This window comes from Macaca nemestrina, chromosome 3, assembly GCF_043159975.1.
Source record: "Macaca nemestrina isolate mMacNem1 chromosome 3, mMacNem.hap1, whole genome shotgun sequence".
NCBI classification, from domain to species: Eukaryota; Metazoa; Chordata; class Mammalia; order Primates; family Cercopithecidae; genus Macaca; species Macaca nemestrina.
Window position 1 is genome coordinate 47326962 of NC_092127.1, and position 26661 is coordinate 47353622.

Sequence of the window (26661 nt, forward strand, 5' to 3'; positions counted from 1 at the left end):
CAATTTGTTTTCCTGATTTTTCATTACTCACATTTTTGTCAGGAGTTTAATTATCTCAAACATCAATCTTTCATCACTTGATTAACAGTAGAACCATTTCTAAATTATATTGTAAGCTATGGCTTCCTAAAGTATTCTTATTGTAGATGGTCCCTCTTCCTCTGTCATACATTCATATAGGCGAAACATTTATGCTAATGTTCTTTATGTTCACACCTACTTGATCTAACTGTATGTAGGGATTTTCTGTTGTTAATAATACCAGTTTTTATTAGTTAATGAATCTTGTCTAGTTTCATAACTTTACATGAATCAAAATGAAAGCTTGTCATAGCTATGTCATAAAGAAATAGCATACTTCAATTTTCTTTAATTGAACATATATTGATTATCTAGTATGGGCCAAACACTGCTGTCCTCTAGAAAATGAGGTAAGAAGAATTCATTTTAGTGACTATGTCCATTGATAGATTTTTTTCAAGACATATTATTTTTTAGCAGAAATAAGATAAGGGACACTGGATTTTGTTACATTTTTTTGTTCAATGTTGCCAAAACTTCTCACTGAAGACAATAAAATTCCAAAATATTTGAAATTATAGAGTGTGTGTGTGTGTGTGTGTGTGTGTGTGTTTATCTTATATTTCACCAGAAGACTGCATCTGGGCAATCAAAATGCATTTTAAAAGGTAAAATATTTGGTAGATAAATCATTTGTAAGATAAGATGAGTCATTTTTATTTGAATATGAGACATTGTGTAGATATAGTCTAAAACCAAGTAGAAGTTGCTGCAAAAGTAGAATTCACAACTAGATCAATGTTGTGGATGGTTAGAGTCAAACTACAACATATTACCCACTAATTTATTTTCTTATTATCTATGTTTATTTCAGTCATCATCAATTCTTTCTTGTGTTAGAATTCTTTTTAGGAGAAGTCACTATTTAAATGTGTGAAATGTGTTACTTTTGTCTGAATATTTCCTCATAACCATTCTCCAGAACGAATATTATAATGACTGTAAATGGATTCATCAAAATAGAAGCCATTATTTTAGATTTTTAAGTACTATCATAGTGCTATAATTAACATATAAGCACCTTTGATTCTCTAAGTCTTTAACTAAATTTCAGATATTTTCTCATAAATTAGATTGTGAGAACTGGAATTATTTTGTAAGGAAGAGTTGCCCACTCTCTCCTATGTATTTATTTATCCATTTTTTAATATCAATGTGGACTCATGAATACTTATTTTTAACTTAAATTTTAATTATATTTGACACATAATAATTGTACATTTTTATGGGGTTCACTGTGTTGTCTGAATGTATGTGTATGTGTGGGTGAATGAAAAGCTTCTCCTTTTGCCTTCTGAAAAGTTATTGAAAAATTAACTCATAGAAAGGCAGATTTGTAAGAGAAAAGGAATATAAATTTATTGCTATCATGTGTAAGGGGAGAATCACACAGTGATTGCCTAGTATCTTAATGGGGTACAGATGCTTATATATCCAACATGTAAAGGGAAAGGGAGAGGAGAGGTAGTGTGGATGATTTTAGGAAGAAAGCAAATAATTTTTAGGATAATTTAATGGGCTTGAAGAACATACAGTGGTCTGTTGAACCTGTTGGTTTGTGACAAAAATATGTCCAGGTTTGTTGACGACTTTAGTCTTCCTCCTGGGATATGGGTTCAGTTAATAGAAACTCAAGGAATGGATCACAAGAAATTGTTTTTTGGATTTTTGTTTTTTTGTTTTTGAAGATCTGGGCTTTAAGCAGTTAAGGCAACTTCAGCCTGTGCTTTTGAAGAGGTAGAAGATTAAGAGACATGGAGCCAAGGCAGAGGAGAAACAACTCTTCTCCTTTGTCGGTTTGCCCGGTCTTTATGTAGATAGGAAAAGTCTGTTCTAGCATCTGTTGATCTCCAAGGGCCTGTAGTTCAAAATATTCATTATATCAGGGAGCCATATTTTGGGGTAAAACCCCGTGTGCTCCTTTATTACCATATTCATTAGAGTAATTACCGTATTCATCACTTTAAACGTTTATCATTCCTTGTGGTGACAACATTCAAAATCTTTTCTTCTTGTTTGAATACTTACTTTATTTGGTTAAGAATCCAATACTAATATTATTTATTTTGGACTCAAGTTGTTCTCTCTTATTCAGACTGATTTCTGTGTCCTTCTGACAACATCCTACCATATGTTGTTTACTCCCTTACTTTCTTATTTCCCTTACTGATTTTCTTACTTTTTTTACTCACTGCATTCCTCTTTGGCACCATAAGAAGCTCTAGGCTCATCTTATATTTTCCCTACCCCAGCTTCAGGTTCAGCCAATTTCTAAAAAACCCTGGTTTCATTTTATTGGAGAACAGCATTTAGAAATCAACATCTGGATGGATAGAAAAATGTTGACGGTTCTCTATAACAAAAGGCACTCTGTAACTAACAGGATCTAAAAGCACCCTCCTAATTACAATCCTCTCAGCCTTAAATATTTTCACTTATTTCATGCCACTGTGGGTGAAAATGTCATATTGTAATTTCTTGTTTCTGTGAAGTTTGATATTATATAACATATTACTACATTCCAAAATATTATTTTTGATAATAAAATGTATTTCTTCAATAGTCCCAAATTTATTCCAGCCCATAGTTGGGGTGCAGAAGCCATTTTGCTCCTTTCTTTTTTACAATTAATTAGTGAATTGATTAGGTGAGCCATTTGAGACATATAGTATTTATTACAATGTATGATATGATAAAGACTGATAAGCATTTGTTGCAGCATCATTTGTTAGTGATGTTATTCTTCATGTTGTATTACTTCTGTTTTTTTGTTTATTAGATTCTGTATCTATTTTAAATCAAATTCTGGAATTTTGTTTTATTTCATAGGGTTTTGATTATTGTGATTTATGTTGGGATACATTTTTAAGTATGGAGTAAATCAATTCTATGACAGTTTTTCTTTTTTCATCACACTCCTTTATTTTTACATTGTAGCTATAACTTGTGTTTGTTTTGCTGCTGTGTACTTAACATGGCTAAACAGATGGTCATCTGAGTTGTGCTACTTTTATCCACCTTCTCACACTGTTCTATAACGTACAGCTATTTCTCTTTTCAAGTTGCAAATTTTCCTTTTCATAGTATATTAATTTAGTAATATTTTAAATCTGTAGTTTTGAAGGTTTTCTGTTTGTTTGAGAACCAAGGTTTTACCATATATCTTTGGCTTGCTTTATAAATTTCTTTTCAGAGTAAATGCAGATAGTGCTGAGAATTGTAAAACTTTTTGTGCTATTCTGAACAGAAATAATAGAATAACTATTCCAAAGTTCTACAGCTTATGTATATTTATGTGGTTTCCTAATGAACAAAGATTGTCCTTTTATTTGTACAAACACCTTTCTAATCATCTGTTGTCTGTGTAGCACTACATGCCTTCAGTTTCGTAAACTTCTGACTCAAAGGTAAAATCAGCAAAAATTAGAATCTTAGATTTTCATGTCATCTTAAAGATTATGTAATTAAACCTCCTAAAATATGTTAAGAAGCTTATCTACAATATATCTGCCAATTTTCAACTAGCCTTTGAGGCATATCTTTAGTTGTAGAAAACTCTTTTTATTTTCTAGAGCAGCATACTCCAGACCTTGATCCTAATATGTTTTCTTTCATTTTACCCACTGGCCCAGATATCCTTTGCAATAAAAAACAAATTTACTTTTCTTTCTTTACATTAAGCCTAAGGTGTATCTGAAAGCAACCCTCACGTCCCTTTTGAATTGTCACCTTTTCAGTCATTCTTCAAAGGAATAGCTTCAAGCATAACCAATAGTTTGCATTTCTCTGAACATCTTCTAGTTTGCCTCAGCATTCCGCAGAATTAGGCACAGTGATACAAATATGGTTTAATAGCTGCAGAGTAACCCAGGAGGACCACCTCCCTACTTTTGGGTACTATTCTAATATTAATGATATCTAAGCTGACATTCACTGTTTCGACACCCACATTTTACCACTAATTCTATTGATATCCATAAATGTTGCTAAATTTGACCTACCCTTCAGGCTTCTAAAGATTCAAGCAACATTTAAGCAGCACTATATACTAGACATTATGAAATATTGGGGGCATGAGAAGATTAAAACAGTCTATCCCGATTCTACTGAAGAGATGGATGTCTAAACCCATAACTGACTAGTATAAAACGCCTTTGAGTACACTCTAATAAATACCTGTTTCTTTCATCCTTCGTATCTACTGATCTACTCAGGATTATTTAATTCACATTTTATATGCATTTTCTGTCCATTCCTAGAAGTAACAGGTAAAAGTGATTAGAAAACAGATCTAAATAAAGATTCTTAAGGCACATCACTAAAAAGAACAGTATGCATTCAAATACGCTGGTTAATCACTACCCTTTGGGGATGTGTGTTCAACCAGCTTTCTATTCACCCATTCATATCATTGCATGGCCTATATTTCTCCATCTTTCACAAGTATATCATGAAATGCCCTATCAAAGGCCAAATATCCTATGCCATTGAATTATTTTTCCTAATCTTTCCAGCTGTAAATCCTGTCAAAGATAAAGTTCCTCTGAAATAATTTTCCTTAGTGAGCCCATATGGGCTTCATGTCATCGCTGTTTCTTTCAAAGGTGGTAAACATCCATGCAGATCATCTAATTAGTCCACGTATCATTGCTTAGAATTTGTTTCTAGTTTCGTGGTACTCATGTCCTTTTTGGCTTGAAAGTTTCTTTTTAACTTATAAGGCACATTCCACATTTCCTCCTGGGATCTGATAATGCACTGTATTTACCTTATATTTTACATATCTCTGTCTGCCTTCAGTTAACACAATCATCTGGGCCAGTCGCTATGGCTCACACTTATAATCTAAGCACTTTGGAATTCCAGGTGGTGGATCACTGGAAGCCAGTAATTTGAGATCAACCTGGGCAGCATAGTGAGAGCCCATCTGTATATAAAAAGTAAACAAGCAAACAAACAGACAAATGCACAGCTGTCTGCTGGTAACTACTAGAGATTTGCCAGTGATTTGTCACCAGTTATCAATGTCTTGCTAGTGCCAAAGATTTTTCATCCTAAAAGTGCACCCCAACCTTCAAATAGAAACACGTATAAGGCTGTAGTGAACTGCTCCTCTTTCCCATCTTTTGTCTTTGGTTCCCTAGATTAGCTATCTATCTAATACACTTAAAATAATTAAAGACTGTGCTGGGCCCAGTGGCTCATGCCTGTAATACCAGCACTTTGGGAGGCCGAAGTGGGTGGATCTCTTAAGGTCAGGAGTTCAAGACCAGCCTGGCCAACATGGTGAAACCCCATCTCTACTAAAAATACAAAAATTAGCTGAACATGGTAGCATGCACCTGTAGTCCCAACTACTCGGGAGGCTGAGGCTGGAGAATCACTGAAACCCGGGAGGCGGAGGTTGCAGTGAGCTGAGATCGTGCCATTGCACTCCAGGCTAGGTGACAGAGAGACTCTGTCTCTAAAATAATAATAATAATTAAAGACTAGAACAACTCACTAATTAATGCAATTATATATAAAATAGTTCAGGCATTAAGCCTTATGGAAAGATACTAAATTTGTGTTGGTTGGAAAAGAAAGAGGAAAATTCTTTCATTCATTCCATATTTGTTGAGTACTTACCCCGTTCCAGTTACTGTATCCAGGAACATGTTCAGTCATGGCCCTGTCTTTACAGTCTAGTGCATGAGTAAGTTGTATTTGAAGGGATATACCTAGTGAGAGATCTTCCAAAGGCATCACTTACGAGATAAAAGACTTAGGAAAAGAAGTAAACATTTGGGAGGCATCAGCAGATAGATTAAACTGGATAAAATGTAAAGAGAAAGAAGAAGAAAAGATGAGCAAAATCTTTGTTAGCCTTGAGGCATGAGGATTACTCTCAGATGAGGTGTAAGAAACATCAAGGGATGAAAATCAAATGCAGTTTGGAGACCAAATGAAGTATCAAAGGAGGGGTAATAATCACATTAATAGCTGACACTTACTACACTCACCTTTATGTGACAAGTACTCTGATGAACTTTTACATTCTTTCCTCTCTTTCTTTTCACAACAAGCCTATAGGGGAGTTTCTGGTTCTATCCCCGTTTCATTGATGACGAGGTTAAGTAATTTGTCTAAGATCACAGAGGTAGTGGGTGTCCAAGCAAGGATTCAAATTCGACCAGAGTGATCTCTGTCTGAGATCCTCAGAATATCTGTTGGAAAAAGGAATGATTAAATTTTAAGAGCAGTTTTGTATATAAATTTACCTGCCTTTAGGTTTGCCCTTGATATCTTAATGAACAGTTTCTCAGATAGTCATATCTTATGCTTCACTAGTTTGCCAAGCTTTCTCCTTCTTTTACAAGGTGATAAATTCCCTTACCACCACCTGCCTCTTCTAGGCACTTTCTCCCTTTTTTATATGGCCTTACATTTCTTTATCCCCATCTGACCTGCCGCTTCAAGGCACTTTGACATCTCCTTCCACCTCACCCTGTCTCATCCTCCATGATCCAGTCATATTAAACTCTTCTGATAACTCACCTGGTGCTTTTCACTCCTGAGCTTTCAAAGGTTTCCCCATTCCCAAACTTCACATTCCCCAGGGTGCCTTCCCTGGTCATCCAGGTTAAGGCTGTGGATGTGAGACCAATGTGGTCACACGTGGCCACTCACTCAGCAGAGCCCTGTGCTCTGAGATTAATGCTCTGAGTTGCCATTCTGAAATTCCAAATAATTTTATCTTTGCTTTTGTGTTTTATCAGTGAAGTCCAATAGGGCAATGAAGCCTGTGTGCAGGCCTTGGAGGCTTGCCTCACTTGTAGTTCTGCAGGCTTCTCCAATGCCTGCCCAACCTTCATCTTCACGCCAGCCCAATGATCACTTCCCACCCCCACCTACCAACATGCTTGGGTGCCAGTGCAGAAGAGCCAGGGTGAGGCTGGGTGTCTTTGAGGCTCTGTATTCACATAGCCCCACATCCAAGGGAGGATGGCACAAAAGAGTAAATAAAAAGCACCCTCTGGACGCGGTGGCTCACGCCTGTAATCCCAGCACTTTGGGAGGCCGAGGCGGGTGGATCACGAGGTCAGGAGATCGAGACCATCCTGGCTAACACGGTGAAACCCCATCTCTACTAAAAAATACAAAAAATTAGCCAGGCGTGGTGACGGGTGCCTGTTGTCCCAGCTACTCAGGAGGCTGAGGCAGGAGAATGGTGTGAACCTGGGAGGCGGAGCTTGCAGTGAGCTGAGATTGCACCTGTGCACTCCAGCCTGAGCGACAGAGTAAGACTCTGTCTCAAACAAACAAACATTAAAACAAAACAAAACAAAACAAAACAAAAATCCTGACAGGTCTGGAGCAACACCACTGAGGGAAAAAGGAAAACATCTTATTTACTGCTTTTTGAATAGGTCCTCCTGTTTTTATTTTTTACTGGATTCTATCATTTATATTGTCGCACTTTCTGCAGGGCTTGCAAGCACAAAGGCCCGTAGGCATCATGTGAAGTAATATGAACGAATCAAGTGAAGTGGATAGAAGCCAGAGCAAAGTAGAGAGTGTATGTTCCTCCAAAAGGAGGTCACTGCTCCAGCCCCAGCCAGTCATTTCCATGGAGGACATGGACCTAAAGTTTTCATCCCTTCTGATTTTTCAAATAAATCTGAATGTTTATGTAAAATACCTCACTTGTTGTAAAGGTTAAAAATTGCTAAAACATGATAAATTCCAAATAAAATTTGCAGGTCATATAAGACTGGTCTATAGGCCGCTATTTGAAAACTTTGAATCTCTGATTTATTGTACATGCCATCTTAAATGTCATTTCCCCATTAGACTTGGCTCTATAAGAAAGTGTTTGTGATTTGTTCTTGAATCTCCAGAACCTGACATAATTCATAGCAAATAATAGAGGCCCAATATTGTGGAATGAAGGCCTAGTCATATGGATCTACCATTGCTGTTGACACTTTTGAGTGTTTCTTGATATTATTAAGTGAATATTCTTCAACATTTATACAAAGATACTAATATTCTCAGAATTTATACTCAACATTAGACAATTTTTTCAGTGGTTTTATAGTTATAACAAGTCTTTCTTTGTAAAATACAAACATACAAGTACTAACAATCTTTTTCACTAGAAGGCTTAAATATTAATATTTTGAATTTCATAAATTTCTACATATGAATGTTGAGAATTGCATTGGAAAAAAATCAATGAATGCAGCTTTAAAAAATTAATGGTTCTCCAGCTAAAACAATTGCTTTTTTCTGAGATAGAGTTTCGCTCTTGTTGCCCAGGCTGGGATGCAATGGTGTGATCTGGGCTCACTACAACCTCCATCCCCCAAGCTCAAGTGATTCTCCCGCCTCAGTCTCCCTAGTAGCTGGGATTACAGGCATGTGCCACTACGTGCAGCTAAGTTTTTACATTTTTAGTAGAGACGGGATTTCTCCATGTTGGTCAGGCTGGTCTTGAACTCCTGACCTCAGGAGATCCGCTCACTTTGGCCTCCCAACTAGAGTATACTTACAAATTTTTTAAAAACTTAAATAATCAAAATATGCCATATAAAGTACATTTTTATTGTAAGCCTAGAATTTCAATAACATTTTTACATTATGAATCAAGTTCAGGAGACATATTCAGGCTAAAGACATTAATTTGGAAATTGTTATTATATAGATGGCACTTAAAGACATGAGACTGAATAATAACAACAGGGATTGAGTATACAGAAAAAGGGGAAATAACCTATAGATATACTTGAGGACATTTCAGTGTTGATATGTCAGAAATAAGTGAAGGAACCAGCAACACAGTTGGTCAAGAGACGGCCAGTGAGGTAGGAGGAATACAAAAAGAATATGCTATCCTGAAAGCCGGGGTTAGAAAATAGGTCAAATAAAATGAGGACTGAGAGATGGCTTTGGATTTAGCAGGATGGATGTCTTTGATGACAAGAGTAGCCTTACGGGAGTGGGTAGGAATTAAGTAGAGTTGGTTAAAAGAAAGAGGAAGTAAAGAAAGTAGAGAGAACCTGTATAGACAACTCTTTTGAGAAGTTTCACTGTGAAAGGAAATGGAGAAATAAAGTGTAGGAGCTATAAAGGGAATTAGGGTCAAAACAGTGATATTTCTTTCAAGATGGGGAGATAATAGCATGTTTGTTTTCTGACAAGAATGGTCCAGTATAAAAGGAAATATTGATAATGTGGGAGGAAGGGAGAGAATTGCTAGAGTGACACTCTTAAGTAGGTGAGAGGGGATGAGATCTGGTGTACCAACAGAGGAGCTGGTCTGAGCTAGACAACAGTTCATCCTCAGAAATAGGACAGAAGGAAGAGCATAAAGAATCCATGCTGGTAGGAGGGCAAGTGCAAAGTATCATGTAGAAATTACTTTGTTGATTTCAATTGTTTTAACATAGAAGCTCTTATTTATGGGTTACTTGATATGTGGTAAAAAAATTAAATATTGACTGATTAACTCATTTAATTCTTACAACACCATAGGAGTAATTCTACAAAATTAAAGGATGGAGGAGTAGAGAGTTGAAGTGACCTGTGCACAGCCTGGGTTCTAACCCTGGTGGTCTGGCTCCAGAGCCTGCCCTCTTAGAGTCTACGATGCATTGCCTCTGTTCTCTCCAAGAAAAAAACACCTTCTCCAATCTTATTCTCTACAAACATATTTGCTAGGACCCTTTTAACAAAATGTTAAGTTGCTTCAGGCACAAATTTGTGGTGCTATATGATAACTTCAGGAAAATCAATCCCTTAGATATCTCTTTTATTATTATTATTATTATACTTTAAGTTCTAGGGTACATGTGGATAACGTGCAGGTTTGTTACATATGTATACTTGTGCCATGTTGCTGTGCTGCACCCATCAACTCATCAGCACCCATCAACTCGTCATTTACATCAGGTATAACTCCCAATGCAATCCCTCCCCCCTCCCCCCTCCCCATGATAGGCCCCGGTGTGTGATGTTCCCCTTCCCGAGTCCAAGTGATCTCATTGTTCAGTTCCCACCTATGAGTGAGAACATGCGGTGTTTGGTTTTCTGTTCTTGTGATAGTTTGCTAAGAATGATGGTTTCCAGCTGCATCCATGTCCCTACAAAGGACAAACTCATCCTTTTTGATGGCTGCATAGTATTCCATGGTGTATATGTGCCACATTTTCTTAATCCAGTCTGTCACTGATGGACATTTGGGTTGATTCCAAGTCTTTGCTATTGTGAATAGTGCCGCAATAAACATACGTGTGCATGTGTCTTTATAGCAGCATGATTTATAATCCTTTGGGTATATACCCAGTAATGGGATGGCTGGGTCATATGGTACATCTAGTTCTAGATCCTTGAGGAATCACCATACTGTTTTCCATAATGGTTGAACTAGTTTACAAACCTACCAACAGTGTAAAAGTGTTCCTATTTCTCCACATCCTCTCCAGCACCTGTTGTTTCCTGACTTTTTAATGATCGCCATTTTAACTGGTGTGAGATGGTATCTCATTGTGGTTTTGATTTGCATTTCTCTGATGGCCAGTGATGATGAGCATTTTTTCATGTGTCTGTTGGCTGTATGAATGTCTTCTTTTGAGAAATGTCTGTTCATATCCTTTGCCCACTTTTTGATGGGGCTGTTTGTTTTTTTCTTGTAAATTTGTTTGAGTTCTTTGTAGGTTCTGGATATTAGCCCTTTGTCAGATGAGTAGATTGCAAAAATTTTCTCCCATTCTGTAGGTTGCCTGTTCACTCTGATGGTAGTTTCTTTTGCTGTGCAGAAGCTCTTTAGTTTAATGAGATCCCATTTGTCAATTTTGGCTTTTGCTGCCGTTGCTTTTGGTGTTTTAGACATGAAGTCTTTGCCCATGCCTATGTCCTGAATGGTACTACCTAGGTTTTCCTCTAGGGTTTTTATGGTATTAGGTCTAACATTTAAGTCTCTAATCCATCTTGAATTAATTTTCGTATAAGGAGTAAGGAAAGGATCCAAAAGGCTTACTGTGGAATCATATGCAGAAATTAAGAATTCATAATTACATAGAAAAATTACTTAACTTTCTCATAAATATGGTTATGTTCACACCCACAGAGAAACCAAGATAGAGGAAAAGGGAGATGATAGCTCCCATCCAGGGACTTTAGGGCACGTGAATTTTTTTTTTTTTTCAGACAGAATTTCACTCTTGTTGCCCAGGCTGGAGTGCAATGGCACAATCTTGGCTCACTGCAATCTCCACCTCCCGGACTCAAGCAATTCTCCTGCCTCAGTCTCCTGAGTAGCTGGGATTACAGGCATGAGCCACCACGCCCATCTAATTTTGTATTTTCAGTAGAAACAGGGTTTCTCCATGTTGGTCAGGCTGGTCTCGAAGTCCCACCCTCAGGTGATCCTCCTGCCTTGGCCTCCCAAAGTGCTGAGATTACAGGCGTGAGCCACCACGCCCGGCCATAGGGCATGTGATTATTAAATGAAATGGCCTAAGAAATGTACTGTTTATATTGTTTGGTTACTTGATTGCTTACTCGGCATTTATAAGTTAAATCTATGGACGTGAGGCCCTATTGTGTTTGCAGAATTTTGTTTTTAAACTGGTGCAACTACACGTTCCATGCATATAGCAAAATTGCACTTGTATAAACTTATGCTCCAAAAAACTGATGCACTATATTCCATGGTCTTGAACATTACTAGGAAACTTCTATATTCACCTAGTTTACTTCATTTACATTCACCTATTAAAAATGTTGCACCTCTTCACTTCTCTGAATGCTCGCTGATAAGGATTCAGTCAACTCAGTATCCACTACTTCTCTTCTTAACCTTAGATGCTGGCCAATATTTAAATGACAGGAGCTCACTGATGTAGACATATTGATGATTTCAGGTTGCTCAAAGACCTAAGACTTATGCAGCTTGTTCTTAAATACCCAACCTGTTTGAGGGCCAGAGTCCTGAGGTTACAGTTTATTTAAGGCCAAAAGGCAACAAAATAAGCACAGTGAATGTGGGTGTGTGACTCCTTCAGTCAATACATAACCCGAATTTAAAACTTTTGTGCTACAACAAATACAAGGCTTGTTTGATTAAAGGATTTGGTTCCTGGAAACTGTCTTAGCAGAATTTACTTAAGGCTTTCAACTTTGTGCTACGAAATGAGAAGTTTAACCAGGATATCAGTTGATGCATTTCCTTTGCTATTTTTCTAAGAGCAGGACTGGAAAGTTTTATGACATTGTGTTCTCAGGCTGGCAGGGTTTAAACAAACAAGGTTCCTTTGACATGAGGAAAGCTTGCCTTTGTTCTTGTCTTAGCCATTTGTCTTGGGTTGAGCAGTACAGTCATTTCTCATACATGTGGAAGTTGCTAAGATCAGTCATTTACCTTGGAACGTAGTTCAGTGGACACTACACTCATGGCATTTTAAGATACATGTTTGTTCTTTATGTGAATGTCCTTAGGGCCTTTGAGGCTGCCCTGAGATAGAGGCAAGGGAAAGTACATTCACGTGCTACCTTCTTCTCAGGGTTAATGTAAACCTTGCTTCGTCATTCACCCTGTCTGATATGCATTGTTTCTGATTTGGCCCTGCTTCTTAGCTCTTGCCCTATTCACACATCCCCTGCACCATCCTTTATCCCCACCCCTATCTACCTCCACTCCCTATCCCTAGCATGGTGACTGCCTATACCTAGACTCTTATTGTTTTTATTCCATGGCTTCAGCTTAACATTTACTTCTGTTTTATTCCTGCCTTCTCCAAATCACTGAGTGATCTCAGTCATTTATTTCCTCTCTTCCAGTACCCCCTGTTTCTCCCTCTGGTCAGTTTATGCATCTATTTATTAGATTTCCACTACAAAACCAAACACTCCTCTCAGTCTCTATTCCTACAAAGCCTCACTGTGGGTGTCTACCACCTGCAGTACAGGCAGCTTTCCCTGGGCTCTTTCCACCTGTGGCTTCCTTTAAGTGTGCAGTAAATGCCACAGCCATGAGTGAACACAGTCTTCTCACCAGAGATGAACTCTCTTGCCTCTAAACTCTCAGTCTTCTAAAACTTGTTTGGTCACTATCCCAACTTTCGTAGCTGTTATCATATTGCCTTATACTGTAGGTATTCCTTCATACTTCTTACCTTTCCTTCTCGATTTTAGCTCCTTGAAGGGAGGGGACATGAGTTAAAAATATTAGTATCACCCACAGCACCTCACGTAGAAGACACTATCTTTGTCCAATGAATGAGTCCATTTCTCATGATGTCAGTGAAAAAGGAGGGGGGAGCAATGATAAAAGAAAGACACATTAGCATTTATTAAAAGAAGACAAAAAATTGATTTCTCAATTCCTGTGTCAGAGACAGGCAGTAGATTATAAAGACAGGAAGAGGATCAGGAAGGCTTGGTTGGAGAAGGACATTCTGAGCGGCCCAGAAAACATTTGAAGCAGTCAAGTTTCCTCGGGTGCTTTTCTTTTTCTGATTACTCTTCTATTGTCTGGAATTAGCCTAGTTTCTATGCCCTGTGCCCCTAGGATATGTCCAGGTATTTAGAGGCCTCCTATGGGCAGGTGTCGAGGGTCTATGACCAAAGTTGGTTACATGTATTATACCCATAGAAAGGAATTTACTTAGAAAGTGTCTGTAGAAAAAGCCTTATTATTAGTTGATCCCTTCACATTATGAATGTTCACACTGCAAAATTGTGCCTGAAAGATAAGAACTTCACTCAGAGAGGCACATAGGTACCCATATTTGGGTTGATGTAAGGCATAGGCCCTTCAAAGTCAACAAAAATTTTATAAGCAGGAAATAGATTTCTCCCACCCCCAGCCCCCAACCATGAACCCATCACCATTTCTGTGCTGCCTGGGGTTCAGGCATAGATTAAAATCCCTACTGGCTATAAGTTTGGTCTGTGTTCACTTCATGACCTTGGGAATTTTATTGCCCCCCTTAATGGCCATTCTAATCGCTTGTCTTCACAGTTCATCATCTTGTTACCTGAAGAGAATCCTAAGAGCTGGCTCATTTCTTCTGTTATCTCTTTGTATAAAGTTTAATGGATGTGCAATCTTTTCACTTTTCTTTTTTTTCTGTGTCTGAAAGGTTGTGATAACAAAAATAACAATAGCTACGAGCTTTTGTGAAGTTAATTATTTTAAATGAGCAAAGAAGACCAAGCACCTGAGAAGAGAATGGCTCAGAAATTGGAAAGAAAGCATGATGCTCTGCTACAGCTGGTTGATATTTGGCTCTTTTATTTTTCTCCTGAGTAACATAAGAGCCATTGAGCTCAGAGGACGTGAACATCCTGCACAGGAAATAGATGGTGTGTGGAGGAGGTGAGGGGGGGCACCCAGCAGCCGTTCTCTGAATCCCTCAGTGAGCTTCCCTTGAATATGTCGGAGAAGCAAGTAGAGGGGCTGGAAAACAGAGGCTGTGCTTGGATGGCTTCCAACACACTTCACAAAGCTCAGGAAAGCTCGGCTAAGCCACATGCATTTTATGTTTTCCCGAGGAAAGACTCTGCTTGTTGGTCTCAGGGTTAAGGAGTCTCAGCAAGTTTTTATAGATGCACTCAAACATTCTCCTAGTATTTTCCTCTGTCATGGAAAGGAGCCCAGGGAATAAAATCACACTTAGTGCCTGCTAGGCTAGTTGGCTCAGGGAAGAGATGGTGGGACAGTTAACTATATTGTGGGGCACCCTTAGCTCCCAGCTTCACTAAGTTTATAAAAAACTGTGTGTGTGTATATGTGTGTGTATGTGTGTACATAAAAGTATGAAATCCTGAAATACATCCACTCTTCTGAATTTAGTTTCGAGTTTCAACTAAGATTGTGTGTGTGTGTGTGTGTATGCACATATATATATATATATATATATTCATATATATATACACACATACCCACACATATATATGAATGAATAAATACTACCTTCATCTTTATCAGGAGGACCAAATACACACCATGTAAACTGTAAAGTATGGAGAGACACAAAGGTAATAGGCAAGTGACAAATCTGAAAACTGTCAAGAGCTGAAGCCTGGGTTTTTTCTTTAATTTCCCCCAAAACGTATTTTAAAGCAAAAAACTAAAGCATTTACTGTTCCTTTGTGAGAATGATATGGGATGTTCATTGGAGCAAAAAGGCCATTTATGAACTGACTTTGGCCTTGCTTTGGCCTGTCATACTCACTTTGTTTATTTCAGAATCTGAGATTTACACTGACTGCATATTAACAGAGAAGAAAACCTGGAGTCATTGGCAATTGGAATTTTCCAGTACAATTTTCCATTATCTGCTCAATTTAAATTGCTTCTTTTCTAGAAAAAAAAAATTTATTTTTAACTTTTTCACTTATGTTCCTCCATAGAAAGCTTACTACTATTTTAAAGACATTTTACGTTGCTCATGAACTTGTAATTTTCTCATTCATAATTAACGCTTTCCTATATTGTTATTTTCCTGAAATTTTAGCCATAAAAGGTATATATAATTATGCTAAATAGAGATGCTGGAATATCATTAGTATCAGAAGTATGTAACAGTGTTCCTAGGTTTAGAATGTTGTGTGTTCCTGTTTTCCCAGGTTTCCACTTCTATTCTTGTGGAACTGGAAACCAGACTTGTTTTGGTTTTCTGTTTTTGGTCATCTGATTATAGTTTACAATTAAGAATCAACTGGTTAAATAAGTGAAGATGGAATTGAATACAGCACCTATCCTTATGCTAATGAGAAAATCTGCAAAATTTTCTCTTTTAAATACTTTTAACAGAAACAAACATTGAATTAGAATTGTCACAATATCTTGCAAGAAAGAAAAATGTGGCCACTTGTTTTTTTTTTAATTTTCTAACTAGAAAAATCATATAAAGTATTCACCACTTGATTCAGGATAATATGATGCAAGATGCTTAAACAATAAGTCCATGCTGTTTGGGAACTATACAACTGCATACAAAAGTAAGAATCAGTTACTTGAATGCAGCAAGTGCAAAGTAGTTCTACTTCAGCCTGATTAAGCAGCGCCACCTACTGCACAGAAGATGTATTTTATGTTCGGAAATTCTCTAGTAGAAACGAATCTCTACAGAGCTAAGCACAAAACAAAATCAGTTTTCAGTCTGCTATTGTGTAAAATTTACAGCTGGGTTATTTTATTGAAGTTTTTTCTAGTGTTTCCCTGTGTCTATTAGTCTACCCATTCATATTGAGAGCAACAATTACATAAGAAAGTGAGAGAGAGAACAGGAGATAAAAAAATGCAAATATGAAAAAAATAGGAATATAGGATATTCATTCTTGATATCTATTGATGTATCTTTTATTATGAAAAAAAGTCCAGTGTACCTCCATTTTCCCTTTTACACATGACAATGACATAAGGATCAACAGTTAACCAATGCTTGTTTTAATCAAACCCTTGTTCACATTTTATTCTAGGCTGCCTATAAGTTTGTCCAATATTAAATGATTATGCATTAAAAGGGATCTGTTGCATTCCTCTTTCTCTATGTTTTTTATCCTTATAATAGCACTTACATCTACAATATTTTTAAAATAATAATTTCTAACATTCTAATGTATTTTACATTATAGCATCACATAGGCATTTCATAGAGTATTAATAAGAGCATATCTTTTTATTATGTTGGGTCCATTAATTATCTTTTCAACCCTTTGGATTTATTTCATCTAGTCTATTATACCACAACATAAAATAAATAAGTGACAGTAGACATGGTACGATAGTGATTATGATTCTTTTTATTGTTCTCTGTCACTCTTTCAAGGTCTTAACTGATTATTTACCACTCACATTACTCACAATGATGCTTGCACTTTTATGATGAGGAGATCATATCATTTTAGTTCCTGCTTTATAATTAATTTCACAGCGTGTGCTCATTCATATCAAATCGTATTTGTCATCCATTAATTTATTTATATATTAATGGAATGTCACACAGTCAAGAATTTATGATAGTTAACATTTGCCAGGGCTTTGATCTCCAAATTAACTGAAACAGAACATAAATTGGTTCTCTATCATACCAAAGTCATAATTATATGATTGAGGCATGTTAGAAATCTAGACACACAAATAGCACAAATGGTCTCAGTTTTGCATCCTCATTTGAAGAACAGCTATTTGAATCCCAAATACTACTGAAAACTTGACTTACTTATACTTGTCTATATCTTTAAAACTGTTATATTTACTGTAACTTTTCTCATTCAATTAAAACTTATTGAATATTTACTATATGCTAGGCACTGTGCTAGGTTCTAGTGATTCAGTGATTAAAAAATGAATTCCTTGCCCTCAGTGAGTTCTCTTTCTTGCAGAGGAAAATGGTGAGTAGTGTGTGAGTAGTCCTGAAACAGTAAGGACAAGAAGCTATAGGCACAAAAGGAAGTCAACTCAACCCAATCTTCAGGGAACAGGGAAGTGTAGTAAGGGGGAAATGAAGGAAGACTTCCTGGAGAAGAGAAATCCTGAATTGAGTCTGCAGAAGAGATAAAGCATTTGTCAGGAAGATAAGTAGAAAAAGAGTGTTCTAGGAGAGGAGATAGGATTTGCGAAGACATTGAGATGAGAGAACGGGATAAGTTTAAGGAAATACATGTGGTTCACTTCACCTGAGACTCAAGACAGCAAATAAAGTTCTGAAAGATGAGATTAGACAAATAGGCAAAGTTTAGATAATGGAGAGTCTTTCATGAGTTTGAACTTTATTTATTTATGAATGCTTTATTAGGTTTTTTATCAAAATATTTTAAGAAGTGAGAAGTGAGTGATAGAATCAGATACAAAATGATTAGAAATCTTTCCGGCAACACTGTTAAGAAGGGAATTCAGTAGAGTATGACCAGAGGAAGGGAGATGGGTTAGGGAGTAGTCCAGGAAGTGATCCAAGGGAGAGCAATAAACGACAATGGGCATGGACAAGGAGAAGATGCATACTGATGGACTGTTACAGTAGTAGAACTAATTTAATGACCAAGTTAATGTGAAAACTGCAGAAGAGGAAGGCCAGTAAAACTTCTATTTCCGGTATGAGAAAGGTTTGATGGCACCACTCACTAAGATACAGGCAGTGCACAGATCAGAGATGAGCAGAGAAGAGAGATCTGCTGCAAATATGTTAAATGCATCCACGTGGAGAGGTCCGATGGCTGGCTGCTTATGGACATTTTTAGGGGACAGATTTTAAATTAGAGATCTTCAGGTCTGATCTTTGTGAATCCTTAAGAATATGTCTAACTTTATCGAAAAAATAAAAATAAGTTGGAAGTTGGTTCTGCATTATATTCCAAGACCTTCCTTCATCTGTTGCACTGTTCTTACACCCCCTTCCCTCAGAGGACTGGTATGAACAGTTGTATCCCCTCATCCTTACCCTGAAGGACTGCATGGGAGAAGTGGTGAACCGAGCCAAGCAGTCCCTGACGTTTGTGCTCCTTCAGGAACTTGCGTACAGCTTGCCCCAGTGTCTGATGCTGACGCTAAGAAGAGACATCGTCTTCAGTCAAGCGGTAGGTGCCTGTTATTGTTAGTACAAAACAGTGCCGGGTTGTTAACATTCTATCCTTGATAATGAATAGAATTCTTATTGGGACAGCTTTATTTTTAGAAAGATCCTTAAAGTTTTGGTACCCCGTGTTTCTTATTCACGGTAAATATCAGCTGAATATCCTAAGCAAAGAGTATATGAGATCTTAAGTATTTATTTCTGAAAAGAGATGGCCAAGTCTCTAACGTATAAATTCTGCTTCACAGGGCATGAAATCCATGAAGGACATGGTCATCATCTTTGTGTTATGCTCAGGGGTCTACATAAGTGTAAGGGAAGGGACTGTTGCCTTGCACTGCAGGTGACAAACTAGGACTTGGCAAGGGGGATCTGTTTGCAGCCGCTTATACGTACAGTTCCCCCATGAATCTTGGGACAAGGTTTCACAAAGATCTCTTATTTTGTTTTTAAAATAAGTTTTCAGGGCAGTAAGGCTTGAATGGGAAGTTCGACAGGGCCACCTTCTTTGCCTACACCCAACATGATTCATAATGCCAAGGCCTACCTCCATCACGGTGACGGTGCTGGTGCCTTCCTTCTCCCCACCTGCCTCCATCCCCATGGCTGAGTTTTATAGACAGGGCATATGGAGGGGAAGAAAAAGAAGGCTTATCTTTCTAAACATTCTAGGAAAACGGAATGTTTTAACCAAACTGCCCCTTTCCCGTGCTAGTTCATGAATGGTACAGTGGCACATGGAGCTAACCAGGTGTCGGAAAATATGCTCTGCCTTATACATATATGTTTTGTCATTGTGTTATTTTCATGACCCTGTGAAATGATTATTATCATCTCTATTTTACATGTACAAAAAATAATAAGATTTGGAAGTGCTTAAGTGTTTATGATTTTACTGTTAGAAATGGTAGACATAAGATTTGAAGACCCATCAACCTCACTGCTGTCCATGTTCTTTTTCCCTTTGCACTTCTACTTTCCCCAAGACTTTTATACACAGCAATTCTAGATCAAAGACTGTCAACTTGTTTTAATATGCCTACCAAATAGTTGTAGTTTTGTTACACATACCTGAGAATCGAATCTGTCATGCCTCAGAAGTCTTAAAATATTTCAAAATAAAACAAATACGTTTGCTAACTGCAGTAAATCTTATCAGTATTTTTTTTTTCAGCTTGCCGGATTGGTTTGTGGTTTTATCATCAAATTACAGACAAGTCTGTATGACCCAGGCTTCCTACAGCAGCTTCACACAGTGGGGTTGATAGTACAGTATGAAGGGCTACTAAGTACATACAGTGAGTATTGCTTTAGTACAAGTTAAAAGTCACATTTCTATTCATAGGATATTTAACCCACAATTTTTTCCAAAAAACATAAAAATAAGAAGTAGACCTTTATTGCACCAAGTATTACAAAAATAATGTAACTTTCAGTTTTTTGTATTCACCTTGTAACTTACTTTTGCCTCCCATTAAGGTTTGAAAATGGAATTATAGATTATTTCAGAGTGGACTTCTGAGCAGCCATCTGGCTTTTTTAATATAAAAGGCTCTGTGCCAACATAGTTTCAATGACTAGATTTTAAAGTCTGAACCCTGTAATGTCTAGAACTGCACTGTTCAATATAGTAGCCTTGCGTGACTATTGGACACTTGAAATGTGTCTGGTCCAAATCAATAAGTACTAGATATGCAGACCAGATTTCAAAAACTAGTTTTAAAAGGTATTTTATATTGATAATACTTTTATATTAATTTACAACTGAAATGGTATTTTGGATATACTGGATTAAGTAAAATCTATTATTAAAATTAATTCTACCTTTTTAATTTCACTCTTTTAAAAAATGACTACCAGGAAATTTAAAATTATATATGTGGCTCACATTATGCTTCTGTTAGAGAGTGCGGATCTGGAATCTTAATGATCCCCCTCTTAGGCTTCATTTGTTAATGTATGGAGATGCAAAACTAGCATGAACCTGGGTCAGTGATTATCAATTCAGCTACCTCTGTTATTTCTAGACAACGCATATCAGTCCTGCCAGTAGAAAGAAATGTACACAAATCATAAAGGGGTTAAAACCTTTCTCCAGCCTCACAGCAAATGCCCACGTTCTTCCTCCCCTCAAAGGGTAGATTGACTTCTGGAGTCCATTGAAATGGTTCCCATTTCACTAAGGAAAACCTTCAGCCTCTGAGGAAAAGTATCTAGAGTAGGTTCACTGCATTCAGAAACTCATTCAATAAAATGCTAGAACAAATTCCAGCAGGGAGGCATAGTAGCTAATGACATTTTCCTCAAATGTTTGTTTGTAACTAAGTGCCTTTTCTCTTGCTTAGGTGATGAAATTGGAATGCTAGAGGACATGGCTGTTGGCATTTCTGATTTAAAGAAAGTCGCATTTAAAATAATTGAAGCCAAATCCAATGATGTATTGCCAGTTGTAACAGGAAGACGGTAAGCAGCGCTCACAGTGCTCACTTCCTGAAGACCAGGCTTTGTTAGATGTGTCATATTAACTCCTGTCAGAGGAGGCAAGGAGAATTCAGGTTTGATTTGGGAATTTTTCTTTTGTTTTCTTTTCCTTTTTGGTAAAAAATAAACATGGGTGATATGATATGGGACAATCTTGAAAAACTCCTGGAAGTCTCATGAATGTTTTAAATTGTAGTGAGTTGAGTATGGCAGTACTCTCCCACAAAATACAAGAAATTCAAAATAATAGCTTGCATGAGAACATTTTTCTCCTTATTACTATCTCATCCAAAGCTGTGGGTGTTTTTACTTTTGTGGGAATCGTTCAGTTAATAGAATCATAATTCTTGAGATGACTTTAAATTAAATTCAGTTAAAAGCAGTAACATTTTAGAAAAGATATATTTCTGTGTCAGGGGAATATACCACTATTTCTCTTAATTATTTTTGACAACTCACTCTCAGACTGTGAGATTTCCGAGAAGGATTTTAAATAAATAGCTTCGAAAGTCAGTGTATGATGGGTAAAATATCAGAAATAATTAAGAAAAATGATGGTGTGTAGAACATACCTCCAAAAGAAGAGGTACATCCTATAGTAAGTTGTCTCAATCAGAAGTCCAAACTATTCTGGTGTTAGTGTTTTTAATTGCTGCATGAGGATATTTAAAATTTGAAACATTCTCAGGTCATGTTCAAAACATATGAATATACAAAAGGGAGAGTCCGTTTCATGCTAAAGAGAGATGCAGAACAAACTAAGTATAAAGTTCAAAGTAAACTTGTCTTCTTGTTGATAGTAAACATATAATAATTATTTTAAATTTTGTGAAGGATACTCAGAACCACATAGTTGGCTGAAAGGTAACTTTCTTACTCACAAAAAAACCCACATCCTCAGAAACTAAATATTTACCTAGAATTAATACTTAACTTGCCATTCATCTGGGAGAAAGAGAATAAAATTGCTCATACGCACACCCGAAAAACAGCACAATTCTATATTTCTCTCAAGTTTACTGTCAAAAGTGAAACACTAATACTTATATCACAATGTTTAAGGGAAGCTTACCAGGCCATCTGGCATAGGCAGAGTGCAGCTTGCTTTTTCTGAGGAAGTTCTTCAAGCAGTATTGAGACTCAAAAGTAATCATGTAGGTAGGGGCATGACTCCGAGAATGATGAAGTGAGCAGCTTAGCACACCCTCTCTCCAAAAGCAATATTACAGCTGGAAATAATAATCCAAAACAACAATTTTAGGACAAACAGAATAAATCGGATGCACACCACAAATTCAGAAGCACTTGTTTGCGAGAAACCAGAGAACATTGGGTAGCATCAGTAAGAGTCTGAGGCATTTTATTGAGGACTGCTCCCATCAACCCTGGCCCTGTGAACACAGTTCTCCTAGGGCAAGGCCATTAACACAACAGCTTCACTACCAGAGTGGGCTGATTTGACTTGGATTGGAGTAGGAAATAGCACAGTCCTGAAAGTTGTCAGAAATAGTGGTGGTTTGGATTAACAAGTCTAACTCACAATTACATCAAAAAGAATAGGTGTAAATTTAACTAAGTTAGAATGTTGTACACAGAACACACAAAATATTGCTGAGAGAAATTAATAGGATCCAATAAATGGAGAGACAGCCTGTGTTCATGTATTAGAAGACTCAGTATTGTTTAGTAATTCTCCATAATTGATCTATAGATTCACTGCAATCACTATCTAAATCTCTGTAGTCTTTTTGCAGAAATTGGCAAGCCTAACCTAAAATTTATATGTAAATGCAAAGGACCCAGAAATTTTGTAAAAGAAGAACAATTTTTGTAAAAGAAGAACAAAGTAGAAAAGTTTATACTTTCAGACTTCACAAATGACTACAAAACTATAATAATCAAGACAATGTAGTATTAGCATAAGTATATACATGTAGATTAATTGAACAAAATTTACTCTCCAGAAATAAACTATTATCCTTAAAGTCAAGTGATTTTCAGCAAAGCTGCCAAGGTTAATTCAATGGAGAATGGAGAATCTTTTCAAAAAACGATGCTGAGACAATTGGTTTATCTATATGGAAAGAAAAGAATTTACACATATGCAAAAATTAGCTCACTATAGATTATCAGTCTAAATGTAATAGCGAAAACTGTGAAACTTCTAGAAGAAAACTCAGAAGGAAATATTTGTAAGTTGGGTTTAGGTAATGAGTTCTTAGACATAACACAAGAATCAAGACCCATAAAAGAAGAAAATAGATAAATAGGACTGCATCAAAATTATAAACATTTAGGCATCAAAAAAAAAAACAGCATTAAGTAAGTAAAAAGACAAGCCACACATTAGAAGACAGTATTTACAAATCATATTTTTGAAAAAGGACTCATATTCAGAATATGTAAATAAATGTTACAACTCAATAATAATGACACCAAAAAACAAATTTAAATATGGGCAAAAAGTTTGAATAGTCATTTCACCAAATAGGATATATGAATGATTTATAAGTTCAAGAAAACATATTCAACATAATTCATCACTAGGAGAATAAATTTAAAATCAAAGATACCAATCTACTTACACTAGAATCATCAGATAAGAGCAAATGTTGGTGAGGATGTGGAAAACCTGGAACCCTTGTACATTGCTGGTGGAAATGTCACTTTGAAAACAGTTTGACAGTCTTAAAAAGTTAAATACAAAATTATCATATGACTCTTAGACATACACCCAAGAGAAAATGAAACATACTTCCACACCACGGTTCATTCCTGCATGTTCATAGCAGCATTATTAATAATATCCCAAATCATGGAGTAATCCAAGTGTCCTTCAACTGATAAATGTGTCAACAAAATGTGATATCGATACAATAGAATCCTATTCACTAATAAAAAGGAACAAGCTTCTGATACGTACCACAACATGGATGACTTCAAAAACATTATACTAGGTGAAAAAGGCCAGATAGAAAATATTCCATGCTGTATGAATCAATTCATAGGATATGTGCAGAAAAATTAAATTCATTCATAGGAGATAGAGAGAAAATAGATGAATGGCTTTCTGGGCTGCTGATGGTAGTAGAGTTGAGTGTAAATGGGCACGAGGAATTGTTTTAAGTTGATGGAAATGAACTAAACCTGGATTATTGTGATGATTGTGTAATTTTATAAATTTGCTAAAATTATTAATTATATATGTAAAATACATTAGTTCATATAAATGTCTTAATAAACCTGGTAAAATTATCACAAAGAAATTATATATTTCACCTTCAGAGCAAGTTTAAATCATGAACTGACTCATTGATGCTTCTCATATTCCTGAAAGACTGTTAGCCAGGCTATTGTAAATGGCATTGAGAGCAATTAAACAAAGAAAAATAATGCGCTCATTCATCTGAAGGTAATGCTAACATCCATGCTTGCTAAATTCATGATATTTACCAGGTCTCTGTTTCATAGCTAGAAAAAAACAAGTCTCAGTGTCAGTGGTCCATACTGTTTATCAATAATGTTACACTAGGAGAAATTAAAAAGATTTTCACAAAGAGGCTCACTATTTGTCCTATGCTTATTTCCCCAATGTGTATCTTACAATCCCACCCCTCTGTATAGTTCTTGAAACACATGGATTTTCTCAACCTCTGGGCAAAACTTTCTAAATTTCTATATTCAATTCACACTGTATTGGAAGATGACAATTTTTAAAACATGTAAGTAGGTACTCTTATTAATCATATTGTATCAATCCTGACTTAAATTTTCAACATTAAAAAGGGGGTAGTTTTTAATGGACATTTCCAATGAAAAAATGCTCCTGTGATATGTTAATGTTTCAAAATGACCAGAATTCCCAAAAGTTTCACTCTAAGCAATAAAAGCATTACCTTTCCATCAGCCCATCATAAACAGAAACACTCATCAATAGTGATAACAAACAGGCCATACCAAAACACTATATAAATTATTTGGTTTATTTAGCTTCACTGTATTGAAACAGCAGTCATTAGATTAGTGTTCTTATTCTTAGGACTGATTGAGTTTTAAAAATAAGAAAACAAAATGAGGCTATCAATGCACATGACCCTGGGTATACAAAAATGGACTAAACATTTCTTTCCTAAGGAATTCAGAGTGAGGTAGAGAAATCACACATGTAAATGAATCCTTACAAACTTTTTTATGTCAAGTAATTTAATAAGGAGATGAATGAATGAGGAAAATAAGCATATAGCAAACAGAAAACTAAATCAGTGCTATATCCCAACCCTTTTATTGTTTTCTTCCAATAAATCTAAAATAACACAAAACAAGTAAGTAATGTTTCTTCCCTTTGTCCTCTGCCTTCTTTAGAGAACATTATGTGGTAGAGGTCAAGCTTCCAGCCAGGATGTTTGAGTCGCTACCTCTACAGATTAAAGAAGGACAGTTGCTTCATGTGTATCCAGTACTTTTTAACGTTGGAATCAATGAACAGCAAACTCTGGCTGAGAGGTAAGCTTTGGTGTAAGAGTGGCACTTGAGATTTTTCTTTGTTCCTCTTAAGCATATGATGAGAAGTCCCACGTATCTGCATATAGAACTAACATCGATTTATGCATAACATTTTTCTTTTTATCAGTACCAAATTATTTGAGATAGAAGGTAAATTTTCATATTTAAGGAATCCTGGCCCAAGTCAAATTTAAATGTGGCAAAAACATTGAGGAAAATCTTGATGCCAGTACTAAATAAAGCATTCAAATGGATTAACCTTCTTTATTTCCAAATACCTATGTGTGTATTAAAGTTTAGAATTCATGTTTATATATATCTCAATATTGTAAACAGATAATAGCATCAAATTTTTGTGTTTTTTGTTTTGTTTTGTTTTGTTTTGAGACGGAGTCTCGCTCTGTCACCCAGGCTGGAGTGCAGTGGCCGGATCTCAGCTCACTGCAAGCTCCGCCTCCCGGGTTTATGCCATTCTCCTGCCTCAGCCTCCCAAGTAGCTGGGACTACAGGCGCCCGCCACCTCGCCCGGCTAATATTTTGTATTTTTGGTAGAAACGGGGTTTTGCCGTGTTAGCCAGGATAGTCTCGATCTCCTGACCTCGTGATCCGCCCGTCTCGGCCTCCCAAAGTGCTGGGATTACAGGCTTGAGCCACCGCGCCCGGCCCAAATTTTTTAAATCTAAAACAGAATCTTTCTCTTTTTTGTGTTTATTGTAATGGTTATTATTTGGTAATGTTAACTTTTTTTTATAACGACTTGCTCAGTCAACAAATGATTGTACTGTGATCCCATGAGTCACTGTTAAAAATCACTTTTTTCGGCTGGACGCGGTGGCTCATGGCTGTAATCCCAGCATGTTGGGAGGCAGAGGCAGGTGGATCACCTGGGGTCAGGAGTTCAAGATCATCCTGGCCAACATGGTGAAGCCTTGTCTCTACTGAAAATACAAAAATTAGCTGGGCGTGGTGGCGGGCACCTGTAATCTCAGCTATTTGCGAGGCTGAAACAGAACAATCGCTTGAACTGGGGAGG

At 36.7% G+C, this 26661-nt stretch overlaps 1 protein-coding gene across 12 annotated transcripts in view; it reads left to right on the forward strand.

Annotated features, from left to right (window-relative positions):
• The window catches only part of LOC105493295 (inositol polyphosphate-4-phosphatase type II B), an 822839-nt gene that overhangs the window by 703775 nt on the left and 92403 nt on the right, over window positions 1–26661 (forward strand). For 11 of the 12 annotated variants that reach the window (XM_011760836.3, XM_011760835.3, XM_011760841.3 and 8 more), the window contains 4 exons: window positions 18476–18648; window positions 19819–19942; window positions 20990–21107; window positions 25488–25628. In XM_011760836.3, coding sequence (XP_011759138.1) covers window positions 18476–18648; window positions 19819–19942; window positions 20990–21107; window positions 25488–25628 — 556 coding nt within the window. Of the gene's footprint in view, window positions 1–7549; window positions 8036–18475; window positions 18649–19818; window positions 19943–20989; window positions 21108–25487; window positions 25629–26661 lie in introns of those variants that run through there. The other variant, XM_071092997.1, reaches the window with a different exon arrangement.